This window comes from Ruditapes philippinarum, unplaced genomic scaffold (genome assembly GCF_026571515.1).
Source record: "Ruditapes philippinarum isolate M1 unplaced genomic scaffold, ASM2657151v2 ctg73_1_1_1_1, whole genome shotgun sequence".
NCBI classification, from domain to species: domain Eukaryota; kingdom Metazoa; phylum Mollusca; class Bivalvia; order Venerida; family Veneridae; genus Ruditapes; species Ruditapes philippinarum.
Genome location: NW_026857427.1, coordinates 348586 through 372782, shown reverse-complemented (window position 1 = coordinate 372782; position 24197 = coordinate 348586). Strand labels below are relative to the sequence as shown.

The 24197-nt window shown below is 34.6% G+C and overlaps 2 protein-coding genes across 4 annotated transcripts; both read right to left on the bottom strand.

Moving 5' to 3' along the window:
• Positions 1–376: 376 nt before the first annotated feature.
• LOC132749719 (uncharacterized) lies at positions 377–4750 on the bottom strand. The gene is made up of 6 exons (XM_060739602.1): positions 4506–4750; positions 4270–4365; positions 3725–3793; positions 3165–3266; positions 972–1133; positions 377–603 (listed from the first exon to the last, which is right to left on the bottom strand). The coding sequence occupies exons 1-6, from the start codon at positions 4666–4668 to the stop codon at positions 383–385; spliced, it is 813 nt and encodes a 270-aa protein (XP_060595585.1). The 5' UTR covers positions 4669–4750; the 3' UTR covers positions 377–382.
• Positions 4751–11882: 7132 nt separating this feature from the next.
• LOC132749718 (uncharacterized) lies at positions 11883–23079 on the bottom strand. Of its 3 annotated transcripts, none has more exons than XM_060739601.1 (6): positions 22841–23079; positions 22293–22388; positions 14828–14896; positions 13865–13966; positions 13182–13343; positions 11883–12241 (listed from the first exon to the last, which is right to left on the bottom strand). In XM_060739601.1, the coding sequence occupies exons 1-6, from the start codon at positions 23046–23048 to the stop codon at positions 12021–12023; spliced, it is 858 nt and encodes a 285-aa protein (XP_060595584.1). In that variant the 5' UTR covers positions 23049–23079; the 3' UTR covers positions 11883–12020. The 3 variants fall into 3 exon arrangements, with proteins under 3 accessions (XP_060595584.1, XP_060595583.1, XP_060595582.1); XM_060739600.1 differs by lacking the exon at positions 14828–14896 and adding an exon at positions 20906–20974 and having other exon boundaries at positions 11919–12241; XM_060739599.1 differs by lacking the exons at positions 11883–12241; positions 13182–13343; positions 13865–13966; positions 14828–14896 and adding exons at positions 18171–18409; positions 19814–19975; positions 20497–20598; positions 20906–20974.
• Between the last annotated feature and the right edge of the window lie 1118 nt (positions 23080–24197).

Here is a 24197-nt window from a genome sequence, read left to right as displayed (position 1 = left end):
TAACTAATACATGTAATTTTTAAGAAATAAATGTTTCGCCAGGGTGCATATCTCACCTGTGTGGGTTTTCTTTATCTATGACACCGGCTTTAATAAAAAAAAAATCAGTATCAATCAAAGTCATTCAAAATGTTGTCAGAATGATTAAGCGAGCAATGCAAAATTGATTCTTGTCTTTTATACTCATGCTGGCCTTTAACATGGCAGTGTTTTCTATAAACATTTCCCTTTCATTTGCAATTGAAGTGGAACCTTATAAAAACTAAGATGATCATATTTTCTAATGATGTCTAATGTTCTTTTCCTATCGACTATCAAACATTAGCATTGTCTGAAATGACTCAAAAAACAACAATGACAACAACTTTAACCGGGAATGTATTTATTTACTACATACAGCACAAGCTAATTCTCTGCCATCTACATATGGCAGGCAGGGGAGAGAACCGCATGCTGCTTCTACAATATACAACAAGTTGCCATCTTCACTTTTACTTCCATGTGGTATGATCTCTGGATCCTTATCAACACATATATATTCACTCGATGATTGATAGGCCCGACTCATTGTCATAAGATATCCAGTATATTCCAAGTGCCAGCCTGAAATATAAAAAAACTATTGTGAAATCAGGCGATGGTGTTAGTCTTAGATATCAGCACAAAGTAAATTTGGCGGTGAAATTTGTTACTGATTCTCAGAGCTTCCTAAACTGCATTTCCTTAAATTAAATCGGTTCTTAGTTGGAAGCATGATACAGATTTTTTTAGCAAAGTAGGGTTAAATCATTCTATTCGATAGTGATTTAAGCGTGTAAATTATTCAAAACAGAATGAAATTTACTTTCATTCCTTTCATTGCAAGATATTTTCTCTTGAACTTTGTTGTAAGTGCAATCCTAAACAACAACATTAAAAACAAAAACAGCAACAACAATGCGTTTGAATTTAATTTTATCAATCAGATGTACCGTTGTAGCAACTTGTTCTTGCTGGTATCATAACAGTTGTCGCCCTTTGTGATTTGCAGACGACACAGGGGGCGTCCTCGTCATCTCTATGAACATTGAATGGGTTGAATGTTGACTCATAGTTATCTTCATACTCAGTACCATACATTCTGTTCCCTCTATCTTAAAGAACAACAAAATAAATACCGAAGATAAATTTCAAAGCTAATACACGGAAAGTCCGATATATATTTTGAATAATTCATTTCATATTGAGACTAGAAATGTGTCCATAGGACACGGGTGCCCCCACACTCCACTGTTTTGTCAATCTTATGACTATAGGTCAAATATTTTTGGGCTACATGTGCCACAAGTTGAAAACTAAAAATATTTTAATAAGTAAATACTGAATAAATCCACAAGCGAACCCCTGCATAAGTACATATGCTGACCAACATTCAAGTAAACTTTCAGGCCTATATGTCAAATACTTTTTGAGGTATGCATGAACAAGTTGAAAATTGCAAAGTTGTTCTAAGTCAAGGGCAATAACTCTTAACTTAACTAAAATAAAAAATCTACATGCAAAATCCCAGGTGCATAGCTTCACAGTGATGTTGATCATTATTCCTGTAAAGATGGTTGATTCTAACTCAAGTACACTCAAGGAACAATAACATAACATAATGAAACGATTTTTACTAAGTAAAGGGCAATAACTCTACAAATACTGGATAAATCCACAAGCGAAACACAAGGTGCACAAATACACTTGCTGACCAACATAAATATTAAGTTTCATGACTCTAGGTTAAATAAATTTTGTGCTACGCACGACACAAATTGAAAATTGCAAATTTTCACGAAGTCAAGGGCAATAACTCTGACAAAACGTATAAATTCACAAGTGAAACCCTAGGTGCACAACTCCACATGCTGATTAGCATTCCTGTAAAGTTTCATAACGCTAGGTCAACTACTTTTTGAGCTACCTGTGACACAAATTGAAAACTGCAAAAGTCAAGGGCAATAACTCAGTCAAGACAGAATAAATCCACAAGCGAAACTCCAAGTGCACAACATGCTTAGCAACGTTTCTGCAATGTTTCATGACTCTAGGTTAAATACTTTTTGAGTTACGTGCGACACAAATTGAAAATTCCAAATTTTTACTTAGTTAAGGGCAATAACTCTAAAAATACTACATAAATACACACAAAATACCCAGGTGCACAACTTCACATGCTGATCAACATTCCTGTAAAGTTTCATGACTCTAGGTCAAATACTTTTTGAGTTAGGTGCGACACAAATTGAAAATAGCAAATTTTTACTAAATCAAGGGCAATTACTCTAAAAATACCTAATAAATCCACACGAAAATACCCAGGTGCACAACTTTACATGCTGATCAACATTCTTGTGAAGTTTCATGACTCTAGGTCAATTACTTTTTGAGCTTCATGCGACACAAAATGAGAACGGACGCACGGAAGGACGGACGGACGTTCTAACGGGACAGTAATTATGTGGCTACTCTATTGTTCTTTCTATTGTTCTTTTTAGCCACACAAAATAAAATAGCCACATAAAAGCATTACGGAATGAATGACATCAAAGAGAAAGAACAGTTACCTATTGTCCCTCTAGCCACATCATTACTGTCCCGTGAGAGTGAATGAACGGACGGACGGACCAGGGTAAATCTAATTGTGGGGGCACAAAAATTAGGTGCTACCTTTGACGCGGAAAGCCCTTACGATTTAATATCAAGCATAAAGTTTTCAATATCTAAACCAGATTTTTCCTGGACTTCGTAAATAATAAAAAAAAAGATTTTTTTGTACAGTAAAAAAGATATAAATGAATTGGTGGTGTTCAACCTATCATAGAGTGTCATAGAGTGTTTCCGAATATCTCGTCCGACATTTTGTTAGAGTTGTTGTTTTTACCTTATTTAAACGTGATGATTTATCAGAGATAGATATTAAAAAGAGTGACTTTTTATGTTAATCATTGTTACACTTTAGTTCTTATCAATGGTTATATTTTTTTTTTCACACTTCTACCAGAATCAAAATTTAGGTTAGAAGGTTTTTTTGAAAAGAAACAACTATTTTTCCTCTTTTAAAAATCATAAAACGGATCCTTTGTTACACCGAACAACCTCTGTAGGTGACTATTGAATAAATTACGAAGCACTGAGGGTACCTTGAAATCCGTCTAAGTATTTTGCCCATTGGGGATCTTCAGGCATACATACATAGTTTGCTGGACCTCCAGTATCTCCATACCATTTTCCTCCTGTGTAACCTTTGAAAAAGATGATGTTTAGATATAACTGTCATTTTTCTATCAATCAGTTATGTCACAGGTTCTGTGGAACCAAACTGCAAAGCTAAACGAACTGCGTGTAAGTTAGTATCTCCAAAGCTATTGGAGAGAACGGGTTGACACCTGTTTGACATCATAATAGTTCACTGTGCAAAATCCATCAATCTAACTAAAATTTTGACATAATTATTGCCCTGTTTGAACTTAAAAATTGCCCTGTTTAAACTTAAAAAAGTTCTATACTTGTTTTACTATCAAGGTCCAAGAAAACTCTTGTGTGTTGTCATTCTGACAGCTCTTGTCTTATTTGCATTTCGTAAGGTTAATGTTTGGCGCTGTTGCAGGAATAATCAAATTCTTTAAAAAATGAAACTTGATAGTTAATTTATCATTATTCTTTAAGAAAATCAACGAAAAGTCCGTATGTTTTGGCTGACCTTTGTAAACAACGCTGGAATTGCTGGAACATTCTGTACGCCCCCATCGTACATACGTACTTCCCATATCTGCAAAAGAATTCCCCTAAGGTGATCAGTAAAGATTATTGTAGATTAAAACAGTTGCTAATGTAAAATGAACATTTTTGTTGGGTTTTAAAGCAGTTATACTCTTGAATCCTTATAAAGTATGTTTTTCGTTCAGATAAATGCATCGTAAATAATCGCTCTGGCCAATGACATTAGGTCTACATGTCTTTAGGCAGTCAAGATGTCTTTTTGCAAACGCATGACGTTAAGGATATTCAGCCAATCAGAGCGTTATACGATATTATATTTGACGCCATTACCAAAATTAAAATATAAACGTCAAAGATGTCAGGGAAGTCAATATTATACTTGTACATGTATATGCTGACTAAAATTCATCGGCTTGTGGGGAATTATCTCTTGTGGGAAATTAATCACACCAGTGGTTTCATATAAATCCACATAATTAAGATGTTTTACAATTTCAAAATAAATATATTAATAAAGAACATCACCTTGTTTTATTCCTTGAACATCTTGAATGACCTTCTTGACTTCATTTTCTATGTCTAGTTCTCCGTCCAAAAGGTAACGCCTGTTACGTTCTTTCTCTGAAATGAACACACACTTCGAGAAAAGTTTTCATTTTATCCATTTAATATTTGTTTTTATATTTCTAGACATTTGAAACCACACTATTTCAACGTTTATGGAATAGACAAGAAGTTTATACAACTGAAAGGCTATTTACCAGCATTGTGTTCTAAATCGACGACTTGTTGCCGAAGTTTAGAAAATTCCTTCTCCAACTGAGAAAACCTTTCTTGTAGTTCCCCACATTCGTTACCGTCTGTTTGACATATAAAGAAAACTACGACTAAAATTCTAAAACACAAACGTTTAGCTTTATACATGATCGCTTGTACAATATCTCATACAATGGGTTCTTTTGCAATCTGTCATATCTCAACTAAATCAAAACTATTATCTTATCTTCTTATTACTTTAGTATTTACTTTAGCTTAATTGCACTTCAGTGTAAAGGGTCGTTTACATTGCGTGACTACTCAAAACGAAGTTCAAACTGTTAGGGGAAAGGATTTACACAGATAACAGACCGTAGTCTAGTGAATTCTCAATAATTACTCAACATGACCCACGTTACAAGAACAGAGAAATCATAGATCTTTACCATTCGTCCTTTAAAAACAAAATTACTTATAAAATAGAAATGCTGAAGAACCTTATAAATGTTGCAGGTTGTACCGTCCATGTACTCTACTTACATTGCAATGTTTCTTCCACGCAATCTACTGTCCATGCAATCTAACGCCAACGCCATCTACAAGAATAGAAAAATCATATATCCTTTTGATACACATATTCAAAAATCTGTCCTCGCAATCTACCGTCCATGCAATCTTTTATCCACACAATTTACCGTCATCAAAAATTTACCCCCCAAAGGGAAATTCGATATTTTTTTCATTTTTTATTTACACTGGGCACGGGAAAATTTTTTAATTTAAATAGCCAAAATTTTTTACGCCTAAAACAAAAACTAAATGTAAGTGTTTCCTTTCCAAAACATTTTGAGGGCCGTGCAAAACCTTTTTTTTTAAACAAATGTTTAAAGGGTGAACAACCTGGCTAAATGTGGGAAGAAAAACGGGTAGGAAGATTTAATTTCATAAATTTCTTTTAAGTTAAATCGTGATTAAATAAAACTGGCTTTGGTTAAATTTCCCTGATTTAAAAAACGTGAATTCTTTAAAAGTACATTGGGGAAATTCTGTATTTTTTAAAATAGGGGAATTCATAAAGTTGACATTGCGAATTCTGTATGTTAGAATCGTGAATTCATGAAGTTGACATTGAGAATTAAGTACGTGAATTCAAGAAGTTGAAATTGAGAATTTTGTATGTTAGAATCGTGAATTCATGGAGTTGACATTGAGAATTATGTACGTTAATTCATGAAGTTGACATTGAGAATTCTGTACGTTAGAATCGTGAATTCATGAAGTTGACATTGAGAATTATGTACGTTAATTCATGAAGTTGACATTGAGAATTATGCACGTTAATTCATGAAGTTGACATTGAGAATTTTGTATGTTAGAATCGTGAATTCATTAAGTTGGCATTGCGAATTCTGTATATTAGAATCGTGAATTCATGAAGTTGACATTGAGAATTATGTACGTGAATTCATGAAGTTGACATTGAGAATTCTGTATGTTAGAATCGTGAATTCATGGAGTTGACATTGCGAATTCTGAATGTTAGAATCGTGAATTCATGAAGTTGACATTGTTAAAATTGTTTTTTTAAACTATTGTTTGAACTGAACAACCTTGTTAATGGTTGTTTGTACACGAAACACGAAAGAATTTATGAACTTGAAATCGTGAATTCATTAATTGACATTATGAAGTCTGTATACATGAAGCTGACATTGTAAATTCTGTATGTTAGAATCGTGAATTCATGAAGTTGACATTGAAAATTCTGAATGTTAGAATCGTGAATTCGTGAAGTTGACATTGAGAATTGTGAATGTTAGAATCGTGAATTCATGAAGTTGACATTGAGAATTCTGTATATTAGAATCGTGAATTCATGAAGTTGACATTGAGAATTCTGAAAGTTAGAATCATGAATTCATGAAGTTGACATTGAGAATTCTGCATGTTAGAGTCGTGAATTCATGAAATTGACATTAAAAATTCTGTATATTAGAATCGTGAATTCATGAAATTGACATTGAGAATTCTGAATGTTAGAATCGTGAATTCATGAAGTTGTCATTGTAAATTCGTGAAGATAAAACCTGAGAATTCATGAACTTAAAATGTCAACACCGATCTTTCGTACAAATGCCCTGGAATTTTTGTGTAATTTACACACATGTCGTCTCTGTGCCACAGTAGTATCTTTTCTCCAATTGTAACACCTAATTTAAAAAAATTTCTTCAGTTATTTTTTGTCTCTTGTTTCCCTGTTTTATCATTGATAATTTATTTTTGTTAAATATCCTAACCCAACTGACGACAAAATTGCCTCCATTTTTAAAAAACGGAGTAAGAACAGTTTCACCCTAATCAAATTATTCCGGTCAACAACCAGGTCATCTATAAATAGTTCAACATCATTGTAATGAAATATCATACAACCATCAGAATATTATTACCATTTATAAAAAGAAGAACAACACCATATGTAAAAATAATATCACCATTTTTAAAAAGAACACCACACATATAGCAAAATAGTATCACCATTCATCATATAGCAAAATAGTTTAACCATTCATAAAAAGAACATAACCATATAGCAAAACAGTATCACCATTTATAAAAAGAACATAACCATTTAGCAAAATAGTATCACCATTTAAAAAAAGAACATCACCATAAAGCAAAATAGTAACTCCATTTATAAAAAGAACATCACCATATAGCAAAATAGTATCACCATTTATAAAAAGAACAACATCATATAGCAAAATAGTATTACCATTTATAACAAGAACATCACAAAGTATCAAAACAACAGCATCATCTATCAAAATTACAGCACCATTGATCAAAACAACTGCACCATATGTGGCTGTGAAACGTGGCTAAACCCAACAATCTATGATGCTGAAGTTCTTCCAACTAACAGCAACTACACCATTCACCGTAAAGATAGACCTGATGGCTATGGAGGGAGCCTCATTCTTGTTAAGGACAACATTGTCAGCGAACCAGTCGAAGTCAACACTCCATGTGACATCCTATTCCAGAAAATTGAATGCATCAATAAAGAGACCCTCATCATCGGCTCAGCTTACAGACCAACTAATAATGATGAAGAATATTCAAGACATCTATTCAATGCCATCTCACACATCTGCAACAGATTTAAAAATGCTACTATTTGGATTGCAGGTGACTTCAATCTACCAGATATTAATTGGTCAAACAACGCAATCAATGGACACCAATACAGGAAAGCAATAAATGAACAATTTCTTCTCCTAGAACCTGAACTAGGCCTCACACAAATTGTTGACTTCCCTACAAGAGGTGACAATATACTTGACCTTTTCCTCACCAATCGACCACAACTTGTCAACCGCTGTACAGCAACCCCAGGGATAAAAGCCGACCACCACGCCATATTTGTTGACACCAACATGTGTGCCACACGTATTAAACCAACAAAGCGCACCCTGTACATGTGGGGGAAGGCCAACATTAATACCATTTAAAGAAAAAAGCAAAGCCTTATCAGATACCTTACTAGAGAAAATCAACCCCTCTTCAGACATTAATTACATCTGGACTATTTTCAAAAATGGCTGCCAAAAGATCATTGAAGATGAAGTCCCACATCGCCAAAGTGCTCAAAGATTCAATCAGCCATGATCAACCGGGATATAAGGCGAATTACCAGATTTAAAACGAAGGTGGTTCCGGCGCGCCAAGAACTCAAACTCCACTTCTGACTGGTCAAAATATAAAGATATCAAAAGGAAAGCCCAGCGCCTATGCAGATCTGTCCACGATGCCACACATATCAGACATGCTCCAGCCAGACCATCAAAACCCAAAAAGTCTTCTGGAACTACATCAAATCCAAGAAGAAAGACAACTTTGGTGTGTCTCCACTCAAGAAGGACGGGTTGGCATACAGCGATGGTAAACAGAAAGCTGAACTTCTAAACAACCAGTTCACCTCTGTCTTCACCAAAGAGGACATGGCTCAACGCCCTACTCTTCCCCCAAGTTGCCTTACCAACTCTAAAACCTATACATGTCACGATTAAGGGCGTCCAGAAACTTCGTCGAATCTTAAAACCAAAACAAGGCTCCAGGGCCCCGACAAGATAACCCCCCTGGGGGGCCCCCCCCCCCCTCAAACCCTTTCAATAGAAGAGTTGGGCTCCAGGCCAGCAAAGCCATTCCCAAATGTCCCCTGGGTTCAAAATTCAGATCCACTTTACTGGAAAAACCGCCCTTGGGTTTACCTGTCTTCAAAAAAAGGGAAAAACCGGGTCAAACACCAATTTCCAAAACAGCCATTTTTCTCTAAAAAATCAGTCCCCCCCTGCAAAGTCTTGGAACACCCTCATCTTCAGGCCCAAAAATAATTTTCTCATTTTACTCCCAAAAACAACATCCTCTCTGACTCCAACCCTGGGGTTTAGAAAAAAACCGCTCCTGTGGGCACTTCCACTTTAATTTAAACCCTCCCAAATCCCTTTGCCAAAGGGGAAAAAGATAACAACCATCAAATTGACGCTGTTCTGCTTGACTTCCTCAAAGCATTTTGATAAAGTTCTTCACACTCACGTCTCCTTCAGAAACTGGACCATTATGGATAAGAGGCAGCATCAACCCACTCCTGGGATTGAAGACTTTCTTCTCGTCGCGCACACAACAGGTTGTCCTTGTAGGGCCTTCCTTTTTTTCAGCTACCTCACCTGTCACCTCTGGTGTCCCCTCAGGGCAGCCGTCCCTTGGGGCCCTCTTCTTTTCCTGGCCTACATCAAATGATTTACCATATCGAAAGTCCAATCCACGGCTCGAACTCTTCGCCGATGATTGCCCTCCTGTACAGAAATCATCCGTAGCCCTGAGGACTCACGCCAACTCCAACATGACCTTGGATAGTCTCCAATCCCTGGGGGATGAATTTTGGGAGATGGCCTTTTTTAAACCCCCGGGCAAATGTGAAGTCATCCAAATTTCCCCAAAAAAAAAAAACCTATTTTCTAACACCTTTTAGCATCCCGGAAAAAAACTCAACACTGCCCGATCATGTCAAATATCTTTGGGGGTCACCTCTCTTCAGACCCCTCATGGGAAAAAAAAATATCGATAACCCTCACAAAAAAGGGTAACTCCAAACCCTGTCATTATTTAGGCGAAAAAATCGATCTAGCCCCCCCAAGCCCCAAAATCTAATGCCTTCCCAAAACATATATCCAAAACCTAACTGTTGAATACGCCCCAAACTGTTTTTGGTCCCCCCCCCTCTGAGGGTTCCCTTTTCAAACCCAAAATTTGAAATGGGGCCCCCCCGGGCCCCCGCTGCAAGGGTTTTGTGAAAAAAAGAAATACAAAACGAAAAAGCAGGGGGCCAAACCGACATGCTTAAACCCGACCTTCCCAAAGGGACCCCCGGGCGGGAAAAACAACCCCGAACAACTTTTGTTTCCCATGTGTCTTTAAAATAATGCACAACCTTGGGGGAATTATCCCAAAATTTCCCCCAACTTATCAATTTCTAAGAATGTCCCGAGGGCACAACCCAAAGCTCCCCGGGCCCAAAACAGAAACACGCCCCCTCCATCTTCCAAAATAGTTTTTTTTTCCCGCAAAAACCCTCCCCTGCTTTGGGGGCAAGCTGCCGCCCAAAAGTTGTTTACCAACCAAACTGGGGTCTTTCCAAAACAGCTTGGCCCCGCCCAAAAATATTAAAAAACTTTAAACACGGGGTTTGTTTTTACCCCTTTTTTTTTTAAAAGAAACCCGTAAATTGGGAAAACCTTTTTTTTTTTTATTTTGGAAAACAGTCAGTCCTGCCTGCTGCGTATGTATATACAGTTTTTACCCAATTGCGAGTATACTCCTTGCGGAGTGATGCAATCACTTGAGATGATGATGATGATGATGATAAAACACGACCAGGTACCAAAGTACCACCACCATATATCAAAACGACATCACCATTTATCATTACCGCAGCACCATTTATCCAAACCAGGGCACCATCTGTCAAAACCACAAGACCAATTATTAAAATGACATCACCATTTATTAAAACGACAGCACCATCTTTCACAACAACACCACCATTCATCAAAACCACAAGACCATTTATCAAAACCACAGCACCATATGTCAAAACAACAACACCATTTATCCAAATCACAACACCATTTAGCAAAAGGACATAACCACTTTAGAAGTATGTATATAAGGCAGTTATGACGTTCCATAGTCCTAGTTAAAGATAAGACCTGACGTATACATTTGGTGATAGAAGAGTTGAAATTGAATTTTAGATAACATACATATCTCCAAGGAAGGGCATTTATCATTTAAAATCTATTACTAATTATTTATCATATATATATATATATATAAAACAAAAAACACAGTCCATGAATAAACTTATTTAATATTTGCCAACCGGTTTCTCTTACGATTCATAAATTTGTTTTGTAATAGGAATCAGCAAAACAAAAAGCAAACAAAAACAAAAATAGAAACCCCAAGATAAAATGAACCAGAAAAGAATGAAACAAGATATGCAACCCTTGACAATTTAAAAACGTCAAATGTTAGAGACGGATTGTAAACTGATACCTTGTGGAGAAAGTAATATTGATTCAAGATTTAAGGACTTTTCATGTGGAATTAATTCATTAAGCGGATGTACCTCTTGATTTTAGCAGTTGTATATATGAGAATAAATTTTCTTTCATCCATTATCTTTCTTTGTATTATTCGGAATATTCGTTACTGATGCCTCATTGGAGCCACTGTGAAAAAAAAACTCAACCGAAATATAGCAGGACGAGGTGCAAAAAACTCAACTGTTATATATCAATTGCGTTTTTTCCTATAAGAGTCAATGAAAAAAACAACTGCACTGCTATATATTAACACAGTTTCAAATGCTCATTGAAGTGTTTTGAGTATAATGGGTTAGTTAGAACAAAGAAAAAGTTCGAAACCATGCGATTATTATTGCATATCAAAACAAACATAGTTGTTTGTGGAAATCGTACTTATATATTTTAAGTGTGCAAACGTTTGTCATTAACACTTAAGATTAAGTGATCGAAAAAATTAACAAAGGCACACGGTAAGCAAAATAGACGAAAATACATGTTGCAGTAAAAGATATAACTCCGAAAGGTACGAGTTCTCTGAAAGAAATCATTTTCAAAGGACCTGTAAATTTATTTGTATCTTATTTGTCTATAATCTACGTTAAACTTGACATGATCTCACACATGATAACACAAACATATTATTGAACAAGAAAAATACATGACTCTGTTAGATACTAGAACGTTGGCCGAGACTAAAGTTTTGACTACATCATCTCAATGACATATTATTCACCTTGATTTAATTAATATGTCGTTTCAAGAAACCATTCTCTGAAAGAAAAAATCACTTAAACATGGTGAACTGCCCCTTTGACTTAGAACAACAAATTACTGTTTCCTATGATAAAACAATTTTAATCGGAAATGCATTTATTTACTACAAACAACACAAGCTAATTCTCTGCCATCTACGTATGGCAGGCAGGGGAGAGAACCGCATGCTGCTTCTACAATATACAACAAGTTGCCATCTTTATCTGTACTTCCGTGCGCTGTAACCTCTGGATCCTTATCAACACATATATATTCACTTGATGAATGATAGGCTCGGCTCATTGTCATAAGATATCCAGTATATTCCAAGTGCCAGCCTGAAAAAAATAACATAAATAATCGTTTCACGCGAGGCCATCAACTCAAAGTCTAATGACGGTCTGAATTTGCTGCTGATTCCAAGGTGGCTTATTTACGCCATGTCGTATTTTCGCTTCTTTGCCTCCGGCTTTTCGCCTTTTCGGATTTTCGAGGCGACAATACGACACGTAAAATCTATTTGTCGTCAATTTGCAATTTATCTGTCGTATTTTCGCTTTTTCGCATTGTTGCATTTTGACTTTTTCGCATTGTTGTGTTTTCGGTTTTTCCCATTGTTGTATTTTTACATTTTTTAAATTTAATTTTTATAATAAATGCAAACCAATCGGAAAACAATACAATTACAAATAATTGAAAAAGGATACCATCGTGGTCGCTATAGTCGGCCATTGTTATTTTGGCATATGTGTTATTGATGTCTTCATGCACATCTACAACCGGAATGGAAAATGTAACAATGCGAAAAAGCAAAAATGCAATAAATGCTAGAATGTTACAATGCGACAAAGCGAAAATACAACAATGCGAAAATGTATCAATGCGAAAAAGCGAAAATGCAACAGATGGAATGCAAATATACAACAACTATTGTATGTCGTATTTTCGCCCCCACACGTCGCATTTTCGTTTTTTGCCCTAAAATCCGAAAAAACTTTGTCGACCCTTTGTGTTTTTGCATGTGCGCATTTTGAGGCGAAGATACTTCATGGCGTAAATCAGCCACCATACTTAACTGTAAATCCTTAAAATAAAAAGGGATAGTTCTTAACTGGAAGCAGGATAACGCCCTTTAAGCACAAAGGTAGGGTAAAATTTAAATGTGTATTTTTTTACAGAATGAATACCTTTCATTGCAAGACATTTTCTCTTTACCTAAAATTCTAAACAACAAAAATAAAAACAGCAACAACAATTGCATTTGATTTTGAGAAGTACCGTTGTAGCAGCTAGTTCTTGCTGGTATCATAACAGTTGTCGCCCTTTGTGATCTGCAAACGACACAGGGGGCGTCCTCGTTATCTCTATGAACACTGAATGGGTTGAATGTTGACTCATAATTATCTTCATACTCAGTACCATACATTCTGTTCCCGATATCTTAATGAACAACAAATTAATATCGAAGATAAATTTCAAACCTCAAATGAAATTAGGTGCTACCTACAACGCGCAAAGCCCTTATGATTGAATGAAAGCATAAAGTATTCAATATCAAAACCAGACTTAGTTAATAATTAAGTTAATGCAGTTTTTTGTACAGTAAAGTAAATATATAAATTGGTGATGTTTAACCTATCATAGAAGTGTTCCAATGGGTTCCGAATATCTTGTCCGCCATTTTTGTTAATCTCTATCAGAGTTGTTGTATTTTTCTTATTTAGACATGATGATTTTATCAAAAAATGGATATAAAGAAAGTCACTTTTTATTCAAATCATTGCAACTTTAGTTTATATCAATGATGATAATATTTATTTACTAATTTTCTTCATCTCACTTCTACCGGAAGTGTAATTTAGAAAAACTATTTTTCCTCTTATAAAAATCATAAAACATGAGGTGCCAACGAACAGCCTCTGTAGTTGACTATTGAAGAAATTACGAAACACTGAGGGTACCTTGAAATCCGTCTAAGTATTCTGCCCATTGGGGATCTTCAGGCATACATACATAGTTTGCTGGACCTCCTGTATCTCTATACCATTTCCCTCCTGTGTAACCTTAGAACAAAAAGATGATGTTTAGATATAACTTTCATTTTTCTATCTAAAGTCAGTAATGTCACATGGTAACAAAGGTATCTGTTATACCAAACTACAAAGCCAAACAACAGAAGAACTAAAATGGCATTGTAAATGAAAATATCTTTTCGTGGAAACTATTAGAATTCCATAATATTTGACTAAAATATAAAACTTTTTTTTTCAGATGATAATGTACAATTATAGTTCAATTACCCTCATCAATTATGTAAGCAAAAACACTTTGATTGTTGTCGGAACCCTTCACAAGAATACGGAATTTTCAAACTTCAATAGTTTTGTATATTTGGAAAAGGCCTATATTATCACATCCATTTCATCAGCGATGGGATCTAGATCCTCTATTTCATGCAAAAATAACAGTTGCAACTAGTAACCATTTGTAGCCCATACATTCAAAAAGTAGGGACATCTTTTGTTATTACCAAGGCATAGCCGTCGCTATCACACTTTGGTTAGGTTTTTTGCGTTAGTATCTCTAAAGTTAGTATCTCCAAAAATATTGAAGGGAATGGGTTGACACCTATTTGAGAGCATAATAGTTCACTGTGCAAAGTCTATCACTCTAACAAGAATTTTGACAGAATTATTGCTCTGTTTGAACTTCAAAAGTTCTATACTATCCAGACTCTTGTTTTACTATCAATGTCTAAGAAAAAGTTAGCGTGCTGTCATTCTGACAGCTCTATTTGCATTTCGTTATATTTATGTTTGGCGCTGTTGCAGGAAAAACCACATTCTTTAAAAAATGAAACTTGATAGTTAATTTGTCATTATTCTTTAAGAAAATCAACGAAAAGTTCGTATGTATTGGCTGACCTTTGTAAACAACGCTGGAATTGCTGGAACATTCTGTACGTCCCCATCGTACATACGTACTTCCCATATCTGCAAAAGAATTCCCATAAGGTGACCAGTAAAGATTATTGTAGATTGAAACAGTTGTTAAGGTAAAATGAATATTTTTGTTGGGTTTTAAAGCAGTTATACTCTTGCATCCTTATAAAGTAGCGAAAATGTTTTCGTTCAGATAAATGCATCGTAAATAATTGCTCTGGCCAATGACAGTAGGTCTACATGTCTTTTTGCAGTCAAGATGTCGTTTTGCAAACTCATGACGTTAAGGATATTCAGCCAATCAGAGCGTTATACGATATTTTATTTAATTCCTTACCATTGAAAATATAAACTAAAGATGACAGTGTTTTCCTACTATTCCAGTCACGAAGTCAATATTCATATTTTTACATGTAATGCTGACATAAAATCGAATGGCGGAGTAAAATCTCATATTTCATTTTATAAGCACATTCTACGATGTTTATTTGAAAAAAATCTTTTTAAAAGAAAACAACTTTTTTTTCTTGAATTTTGTTTTTGAAAATTTCTGTTTAGTCTCGTCAAAGAAAAACCTGCGTCTTACTTGAAAAAACTTAATCCTGCGAGAATATTTTAATTCATTAATTAACCTTATACAGACGTTTAAAGCACATTTTTAATTTTATGGAATGCACAAATTTTAAGCGCACAAACGACGACGTGCTTAGAAAATTCTTCTCGCACTGTAAATTGCATTGTAGCCCAACATTCGTTACCGTTTTCATATGAATAAAAAACTAAAATTAAAAAAGGTTATTTTTGCGCTTGTAAATATCATAATGTTTTTCACTTCAACCAATATAATAAAATTGAAACATTATTTCAACTCTTCGTTACTTTTGAAATAGTGTGGCCTTTTAATATGTGTCTCAAAAATATATCCAAAGATTTCACAGCAAACGAAAAAATTCTTTATAATTACGCCAATACCAAAATTAAAAAAAATCAAAGATCCTTTTTCGCCTACTTCACACAATCAATTATAGACTAGTAAATGTAAGAACGACTTATAAATATCAGGCTTTGTTGAATTAATCTCTGTGACAAATCTGCTACCAGTGTTTCATCAAATAAATCCAACAAATTAAGCAATTTAGTAGCAATTTCAAAATAAATATAATAAGAAGAACACACCTTGTTTTATTCGACACTTGATGACTTTCTGACATCATTCTATGTTTAGGTTCGTCCAAAAACGCCGTACGCTCTCTCTGAATGAACACACCTTCGAGAAAGTTTTGATTTATTCATTTAATTATCTTATTCAGACATTTGAACCACACTATTTTAATGTTTATGGAATAGACAAAAGGTTATTTACCAGCATTTTGTTCTAAATCGACGACTTGTTGCCGAAGTTTAGAAAATTCTTTCTCCAACTGAGAAAACCTTTCTTGTAGTTCCCCACATTCGTTACCGTCTGTTTGACATATAAATAAAACTACGACTAAAATTCTAAAACACAAACGTTTAGCTTTATACATGACCGCTTGTACAATATCCCATACAATGGGTTCTTTTGCAAACTGTCATATCTCAAATAAATGAAAACTTTTATCTTATCTTCTTATTACTCTTGAATTAACTTTTGCTGAACTTTCACTTCAGTGTAAAGGGCCGTTTACATTGTGTGACTACTCAAAACGAAGTTCAAACTGCTAGGGGAAAGGATTTACACACGATAACAGACCGTAGTCTAGTTAATTCTTTATAATTACTCAGCAACATGACCCACGTCACAATAATAGAAAAATCATAGATCCTTTCCATTCGTCCTTTAAAAACAAAATAACTTATAGAATAGAAACGCTGAAGAACGCTTATAAATATTGCAGGTATTGTTGAATTCAATCTGCAGGTCACACAATCTGCTACCATAGAAATTTACCATCCAAGCAATAATAATCCACAACAAATACCGTCCATGCAATTTACCGTCCATGCAATTTACCGTTCATACAATATTCTATCCGTGCAATTTACCATCCACACAATTTATCTACCTACCTCGCGGAATCTACTGTCCATGCAATTTAACGCCCACGCCATCTACAAGAATAGAAAAATCATATATCCTTTCTATAAACATATTCAATAACCTGTCCTCGCAATCTACCCTCCATGCAATCTTTTATCCACACAATTTACCGTCATCGAAATTTACCGCCCAAGAAATTCGATATTTCTTTCATTATTTATTTACACTAGCACTGACATATTTTAATTAATAGCCTAAATCTTTTACAGCCTCAACTAATACTCACATAAGTCCTTCCTGCAGACATGTGACGCATGCATATCTTTTTTTAAACTAATGTTTGAACTGAAAACCTTGTTAATGGTTGTTTGTACACAATTACACGAAATAATTTTCGTGAATTCATTAAGTTGACGTTGTGAATTCTGTATACATGAAGCTGACATTGTAAATTCTGTATGTTAGAATCGTGAATTCATGAAGTTGACATTTTAAATTATGTATGTTAGAATCGTTAATTGAAGTTGACATTGAGAATTCTGAATGTTAGAATCGTGAATACAAAAAGTTGACATTGAGAATTCTGTATATTAGAATCGTGAATTCGTGAAGTTGACATTGAGAATTCTGAATGTAAGAATCGTGAATTCATGAAGTTGTCATTGTAAATTGGTGAAGATGAACCCCAAGAATTCATGAACTTGAAATGTCAGCACCGATCTTTCGTACGAATGCCCAGGTATTTTGGTGTAATTTAGGTCTAAGAGAAAAGTAGATAATTGATGTACTGGCCATAAATTTACATTAATTTATGTACAGAACGTTCTGTAAGCAAATGTTGTGTGGGGTTAGCAACATCGATTTGAAATAGAAATATCTCTAGATTTGATGTAAATAACATACGTCTTCCATGTGTAAATATAAGTTAGAGAAATATGTTTAATATGCACAAAAAACCCACATCTCTTTGCTAGACAAATCTTCAACATCTGTGATTTATGGCTTGGTCATCGTGTAATAAAATTTCAAACGTAAGTGTTTTAACTATTTAATATTACCTGCATTATAATAACTATGCATCACTAAAGCAATGGACTATAAAAGCCATATTTCAAATAGTTGGCTATAGCAAATGAAGACGAGGCTTTTATTTTTTTATTCGATATATAAGACGATTCGCGAAAATGTTCAATATTGTTATAATTATCTTCAGTAATGTATGCTGTGCACTTCATCATTACATGGTGAGTTCTTTTCCAGGAAATATGATTGGTAAAAAAATGGCCTCAAAGAAATGATAAACAATTCTAATCGGAAATATATTTATTTGCTACAAACAGCACAAGCTAATTCTCTGCCATTTACGTATGGCAGACAGGGGAGAGAACCGCATGTTGCTTCCACAACATACAGTACGTTGCCATTATCATTTCTACTTCCATGCGGTGTAGCCTCTGCGTCTTTATCAACACATATATATTCACTTGATGAGTTGAATTGCCGACTGGTTGTCATGAGATATCCAGTATATTCCAAGTGCCAGCCTGAAAAGAAAAATAACATGACTTACGTTGTGAATGTAAGCGGCAGTGATGTTTTGACTAAAACTAAGTTGCCTAAGAGCAAATACATTTTCGACCGCAGGGACATGATTTACTAGTATATACCTTATCTGGAGGACTACCAGACAATGCTACAAATTAAATTACCCAGCTTTGAAAATTGTAGTTTTCAAAGTAAAGGTTTACCCCGTCCGAGCTTTGCCTTGTGCCCTGTCCCATTTTTATTTGTGTCCTGCTGGGCTCCTTGTCGGTGGTCCTGTGTTGCTGGGTCATGTGGGGTCGCATTCAATGAACGCCACACTTCCTTGTTGGTCTTGTTTTTCATATTACATGTATTTCCCTATATAAGTCTATTTAAACTAAGGAAAATCTGTGACGGGATCAAAGTTAACTACAGGGTAATGGTTAATAATAATTTTGCAGAGGATCACAAGGTTATGCTACCTTTTATCTATACTTTGAATTCTAAATTTTAGAGGGAACCTATCTTTAAGACGTATTCACTTAACAGTCAGTAAATTCAGTGACCCTTATTTAAGCGTGACCATTTTTTCCTCAATGGACAGATTTAGAAAACCTTTGATAACGTTTTGAAGAGGTTCACTAGATATTTCTTTATTGTCCTACATAAGTCTATATTTAGAAGTTGCCTCTGCCGCGGAATCAATTTTGACATAATGGGCTTGATTGACATAACTTTTGTACATGACCACAAGGTGATGCTTAACCAAATAAGTAAGATTTGTGCATTATTGTAAAGGAGGAGATTTAAATAGACCTATTCTAAGTAACGCAAGAGCGGGATAATTTTTGATCACAGAGGCATAATAAATGTTTTCAAAAGGTCCATCTGGCTACGCTTCATGCTAAAATTCTAAGCCTTGGGAAACATTTAGCTTCACAAATGAATACTTATATTTAAGTATTTATAAACTAAGTTACCTAAAGGGCGGAAAATGTTAAAATAGAGAAAATAAGAATCCCTAAATAAAGCCCAATAGGACAATATTGAAAATGTTGCAGGCTCGGTTTAATTGAGCCGGTTCATGGACGGTACTGGAAAGTGCAAGTTACCGTCCACGCCCCCAAGCCCCAGCTGAAACAGAATTAAACATTCAAACATGAAAAGGTAAGTCTGAGGGCATGAATTATATAGCTGTCATACAGGATCACAATGGGACATTCCATGCCAAATATCTATGTTCCAGGCATTATTGCTAATGAGAAGAGATGATTATTAAGTTATTGTTGCTATAAAGTGACCCCTTTCTTGTCATAAGGCATGATTTATATAACTTGGTTTAGGGGAATATGTTGTTTAAAGAAATACGAAATATAAAAAGACATATTGTCATCACGAAAGTTCATCCATGAAATAAAATGTACCGGTGTAGCAGCTTGTTCTTGCTGGTATCATAACAGTTGTCGCCCTTTGTGATCTGCAGACGACACAGGGGGCGTCCTCGTCATCTCTATGAACATTGAATGGGTTGAATGTTGACTCATAATTATCTTCATACTCAGTACCATACATTCTGTTTCCGATATCTGAAACACAATAATGTTCCAAAATAACAAGGACATAGACTATTTCTGAAGTTTTACATTATGTAATCAAATAATGAAATAATTTTTTTTCCAATACAAAGGCACTTTGGAAATGTTATGCACGCTCAAAGCACACTAATCCATGCCAATCAATGCACATGTATTCGTAAAAAATTATCTAGATAAATAGTTTGTAAAATATTTGATTATTTCACTCATGTATAAAAAGGTGATCTCTCAGAAGCAATATAAACAACAATATTTAATGAAAATCGACTGGTTAGTCTAATTCCTTATCTAGATCTTGATTTAATTATGCAAGCTCAAGTTTATCTACATTATCAGCAAAACCTTGCATCCAATTATCACTGTGAATTTATGGACGTTTACAACGAGATTTTGTGAACGCTTGCGCAAGCAAAGTAATTTTGTAAATGCTTATAACATAGGACAATTCTTTATAACATAGGACAATTCTTTATAATATAGGACAATTCTTTGCTATTTTACACCACGTGTACCTTGAAATCCGGCTAAGTATTTTGCCCATTGGGGATCTTCAGGCATACATACATAGTTTGCTGGACCTCCTATATCTAGATACCATTTTCCTCCTGTATAACCTGTGACAAAGACGATTTGAATGATCAGATAATAAAGGCAATTATTTTAACTTCCCTTTCTTATGTACCAAACTGCATAGCCATTATAAAGATATTTCAATTTTTTTATTGCCTTCAAGAACAGCTTCACGCTGGCAACTTGTTGGCGTTTGTATTTTATTTTGGTAAAGGGTAATGTCTTATGTTGTTCAAAAATGAAATAAAAATATTTTTTTAGGAAACAAGTTAACTTCTTTTCCTTATAAATTCGACAATTTTTTAAAGAATGTCTACGGAAATTGGTAAGCTGGTGTAAGCACTGACTGACCTTTATAGACAATGCTTGAATTGCCGGAACATTGTGTACGTCCCCATCTTACATACGTACTTCCCATACCTGAAAAAACCCTCAAATTTTCAGATAAATTGAATATAAACACGGGGCTGTCACGCGACTTTGTATAGTAATACAAACTAGTAATGGCGACTTCTGAGCCTCGGAAAGTTCATTATTTTAATAAATTTAGGTACTAAATACTATATTCTGTATTACTATACAAAGTCACGTGATCACCCCGTAATAAATATACTATTTGTTTTTAGAAATAACAGTTGAAACATAAAATTAAAAATTATAGGGTGTTATAAACATTTAATTTCTTGCATCATCCCCTATATAATTGGGCTCAGTTATCGTTCACAGACTTTATTAGCCAATCGCCTCCATGCTAATATTACGGTTCATAGAGGAAATCATGCTTGCGTCTGATTTCATTAAATTCATCAGGCAATGGTAAAGAAAAGAATGGTAAGGCTCAATCGAGACCTTCAGTTTTTGTTTCGAACCTGATACATTTTATAATATCAGACACTTGTTTGGTATTCTCGGTAGTATGCTTTCAAATTTAATAAGTGTTTCGTTTTTCATTTTAACTAAAACAAAATCCTGTCAAGAACCAAGAAGAGTTTATGCCGTGCGAATTTACAGCCATGGGTCACATCTATAAAATTAGTTTCGAATGTTTTTAGTTAATTGTAAGAGATGCATTAGTATTAAAAAATCTAAAATATCTTCAAACAGGTAAAAGTATACCGTCCTCTTTATTTGTTTTCCAAAGTGTATTGATGAGCTGTCTGATCAGGCTGAGCATGATTGATAAAACATAAAACAAAATTGATCAGACCTGCAGTTTATCAACAGAAAACATGATCATGTATATACAGTATTGTATAACTTTGCATCAAATATTAGAATTTATTTGTTTAATCTTAACGTCATAGATAGCATCTGCTACTCCTCCGATTATAACTCAAGAAGCTTTCATATTTGAGTTTAAATGTACTGACGAAAAAGTCAGCCGGACCTGTCGATTTATATAACGTCATATTTTTAGTATGTCAAAGGGCTTGAAAAGAGAATATAATATGGTGGCTAACTGGTACATTGCGCGTACAACGCAACCTATATCGTTATCGCCTTTTCGCTAGCGGCAACAAGACAAAACGCCAAACGGCGCGTTGTCGCGCTGTCGTCTTGTCATCCTGTCTCTAGCAAAGCACGCCAAACGGCGCATTGTCGTGCGGCGCGATGTCACCCTGTCGCTTTACTTATAAGCCAAACCGAGCGACAATGTGACATCGCGACAACACGCCGCACGACAACGCGCCGTTTCGCGTACATCGTTAGCGTACCAAATCAGTCACCACAAAATTACCTTGTTTTATTCCTTGAACATCTAGAATAAGTTTCTTGACTTCAAGTTCGATGTCTACTTCTCCGTCCAAAAGGTAACGTTGCACACGTTCTTTCTCTGGTAAAGAGTACACAATTCATTTCACTTTATTCAGGGAATATATTTTAATATTTCTAGCATAATACTATATTGTTACAGTTCAGATGCGCGGTGATAAAATTTCAAACGCAATATCCCAGAGTACCTAATTTATTTAGAAAATCATAGTAATCATACTAATAATTTTAACATCAGACAGTAGGATATCAAATATTATACCACAATATATCATTTAATGTAAAACTCCTCTAGACCTATTATGCCTTCTAACCGAATATCAACCTAATAGATAATATTTTATATTTTCCGGCAGATATTTCTTAAATCACATGAAAGCACGCACCCAGAGATATATCCCTCGGATAATATGCTAATCTGGACTATCCTTCCGACGGCCATGCATTATCAATATATGATTTAGTTATAATTTGTAAAGCAAACGTTTTTAGAATAAGAACAGAATACATTACCCGCATTGTTTTCTATATCGGCGACCTGTTTTCGAAGTTTTGAAATTTCTCTCTCTAACTGGTCAAACTTTTCTTGATGAAGTTTTGAATATTCCTTCTCCAGCCTATCAAACCTTTCCCGTAGATCGCCACACTCATCTCCGGCTGTTTGGCATATGAAGTATGCTGTTACAAAAGTACAGTAGCACACAAGTTTAGCCACGTCCATGACAATTTTTATATTATTGAATCAAATTAATTTTGTCTTATCTCAATTGACACAAACTATTATCTTATCTTCTTATTTTTCTTGTCTTATTTCTATTTCTGCCTACCTTCCACTTTAGTTTATATCTTATGTGCAAATAAGTGACTTATTTTGCAGTATATATCACCATATTCCTATCGCGTAACTAACATATTAAGGGATATTTATGGATATTCTGGCCTGCTTTTGGTATTAACATACATTAAAGTTCCGTTTGCCGTTTTTAAATTACTTTCTTTGTTCACTTGACAAAATTTTACTTTTTAATATATTTAAAAAAAAATATGAAAAGGCATGCTGCTTTAAGATACATTACATAGCATAGAAAGAAAAACACGTGTAATATAGGGCATTTTTTTGTGTGCTCTATACGAACATGCTATTTTATTCAAAGACTGACATATTTCTATTGTTCGTTTGTTCTTTAAAATAGCTTACAGATACCAGTATTCAAGTATCTAGAAATATACGTTGTTGCCAGGTTTTTTATATATTCCTATCAAAGTTGATTAATGAGCGAGATTTAAAGATTGCCATTATTTCTTGCACATGTTTATTTTAGTATACGTGCCTCTTTATACAAACAGAAAACAACTTACTGGAATAAAGTGTTTCAGAATATCATAAAATTATTCACCTGTTACATGTTATAAACAAAATATCAGGTTACTCTCTGTTTTCCGAGCTTTGTGTTCCCCTCACTGTAAATGCTAACCTTTTTCTCGCTCAGCATGATTTACCTGTCAGACTTGTCAAACATGTCATATCGCGTACTTACGATATCCAATTGTTTTGCAATACTTAACATGTTTTCACAGAGATATCTGTCAGAAATTCTGAGAAATGTAGTTGTTTACTAATGATTATAAAGTTTGGAATTAGAACAATTGTAACGACTGTTATCATAATGCTTCTTACGTTATTATCGTTGCAAATCGTGTAATTTAATCAGATTGACAACACTTTATGGTTGTATTATTTCAATGAAACGCTGGTACATGGTCACAGCTTATCTACCAGAGACACATATAACTGCATATATTTGAAAATGTCTGCAAACCAATAATTACTAGTCTTGAATATTGTATTTTCTTTAATATACATGTTGTA

Excerpts from the sequence above, each read along its gene's own strand:
- LOC132749719 (XM_060739602.1), bottom strand. The coding sequence starts at position 4,668 with ATGTATAAAGCTAAACGTTTGTGTTTTAGAATTTTAGTCGTAGTTTTC. Across the intron at positions 1,134-3,164 it reads ATACTTAGACGGATTTCAAG|ATAGAGGGAACAGAATGTAT; the intron begins GTACCCTCAGTG and ends TTGTTCTTTAAG. Across the intron at positions 604-971 it reads AAGAACAAGTTGCTACAACG|GCTGGCACTTGGAATATACT; the intron begins GTACATCTGATT and ends TTTATATTTCAG.
- LOC132749718 (XM_060739601.1), bottom strand. The coding sequence starts at position 23,048 with ATGGACGTGGCTAAACTTGTGTGCTACTGTACTTTTGTAACAGCATAC. Across the intron at positions 14,897-22,292 it reads TGTTCAAGGAATAAAACAAG|ATATGGGAAGTACGTATGTA; the intron begins GTAATTTTGTGG and ends ATTCTTTTGCAG. Across the intron at positions 12,242-13,181 it reads AAGAACTAGCTGCTACAACG|GCTGGCACTTGGAATATACT; the intron begins GTACTTCTCAAA and ends TATTTTTTTCAG.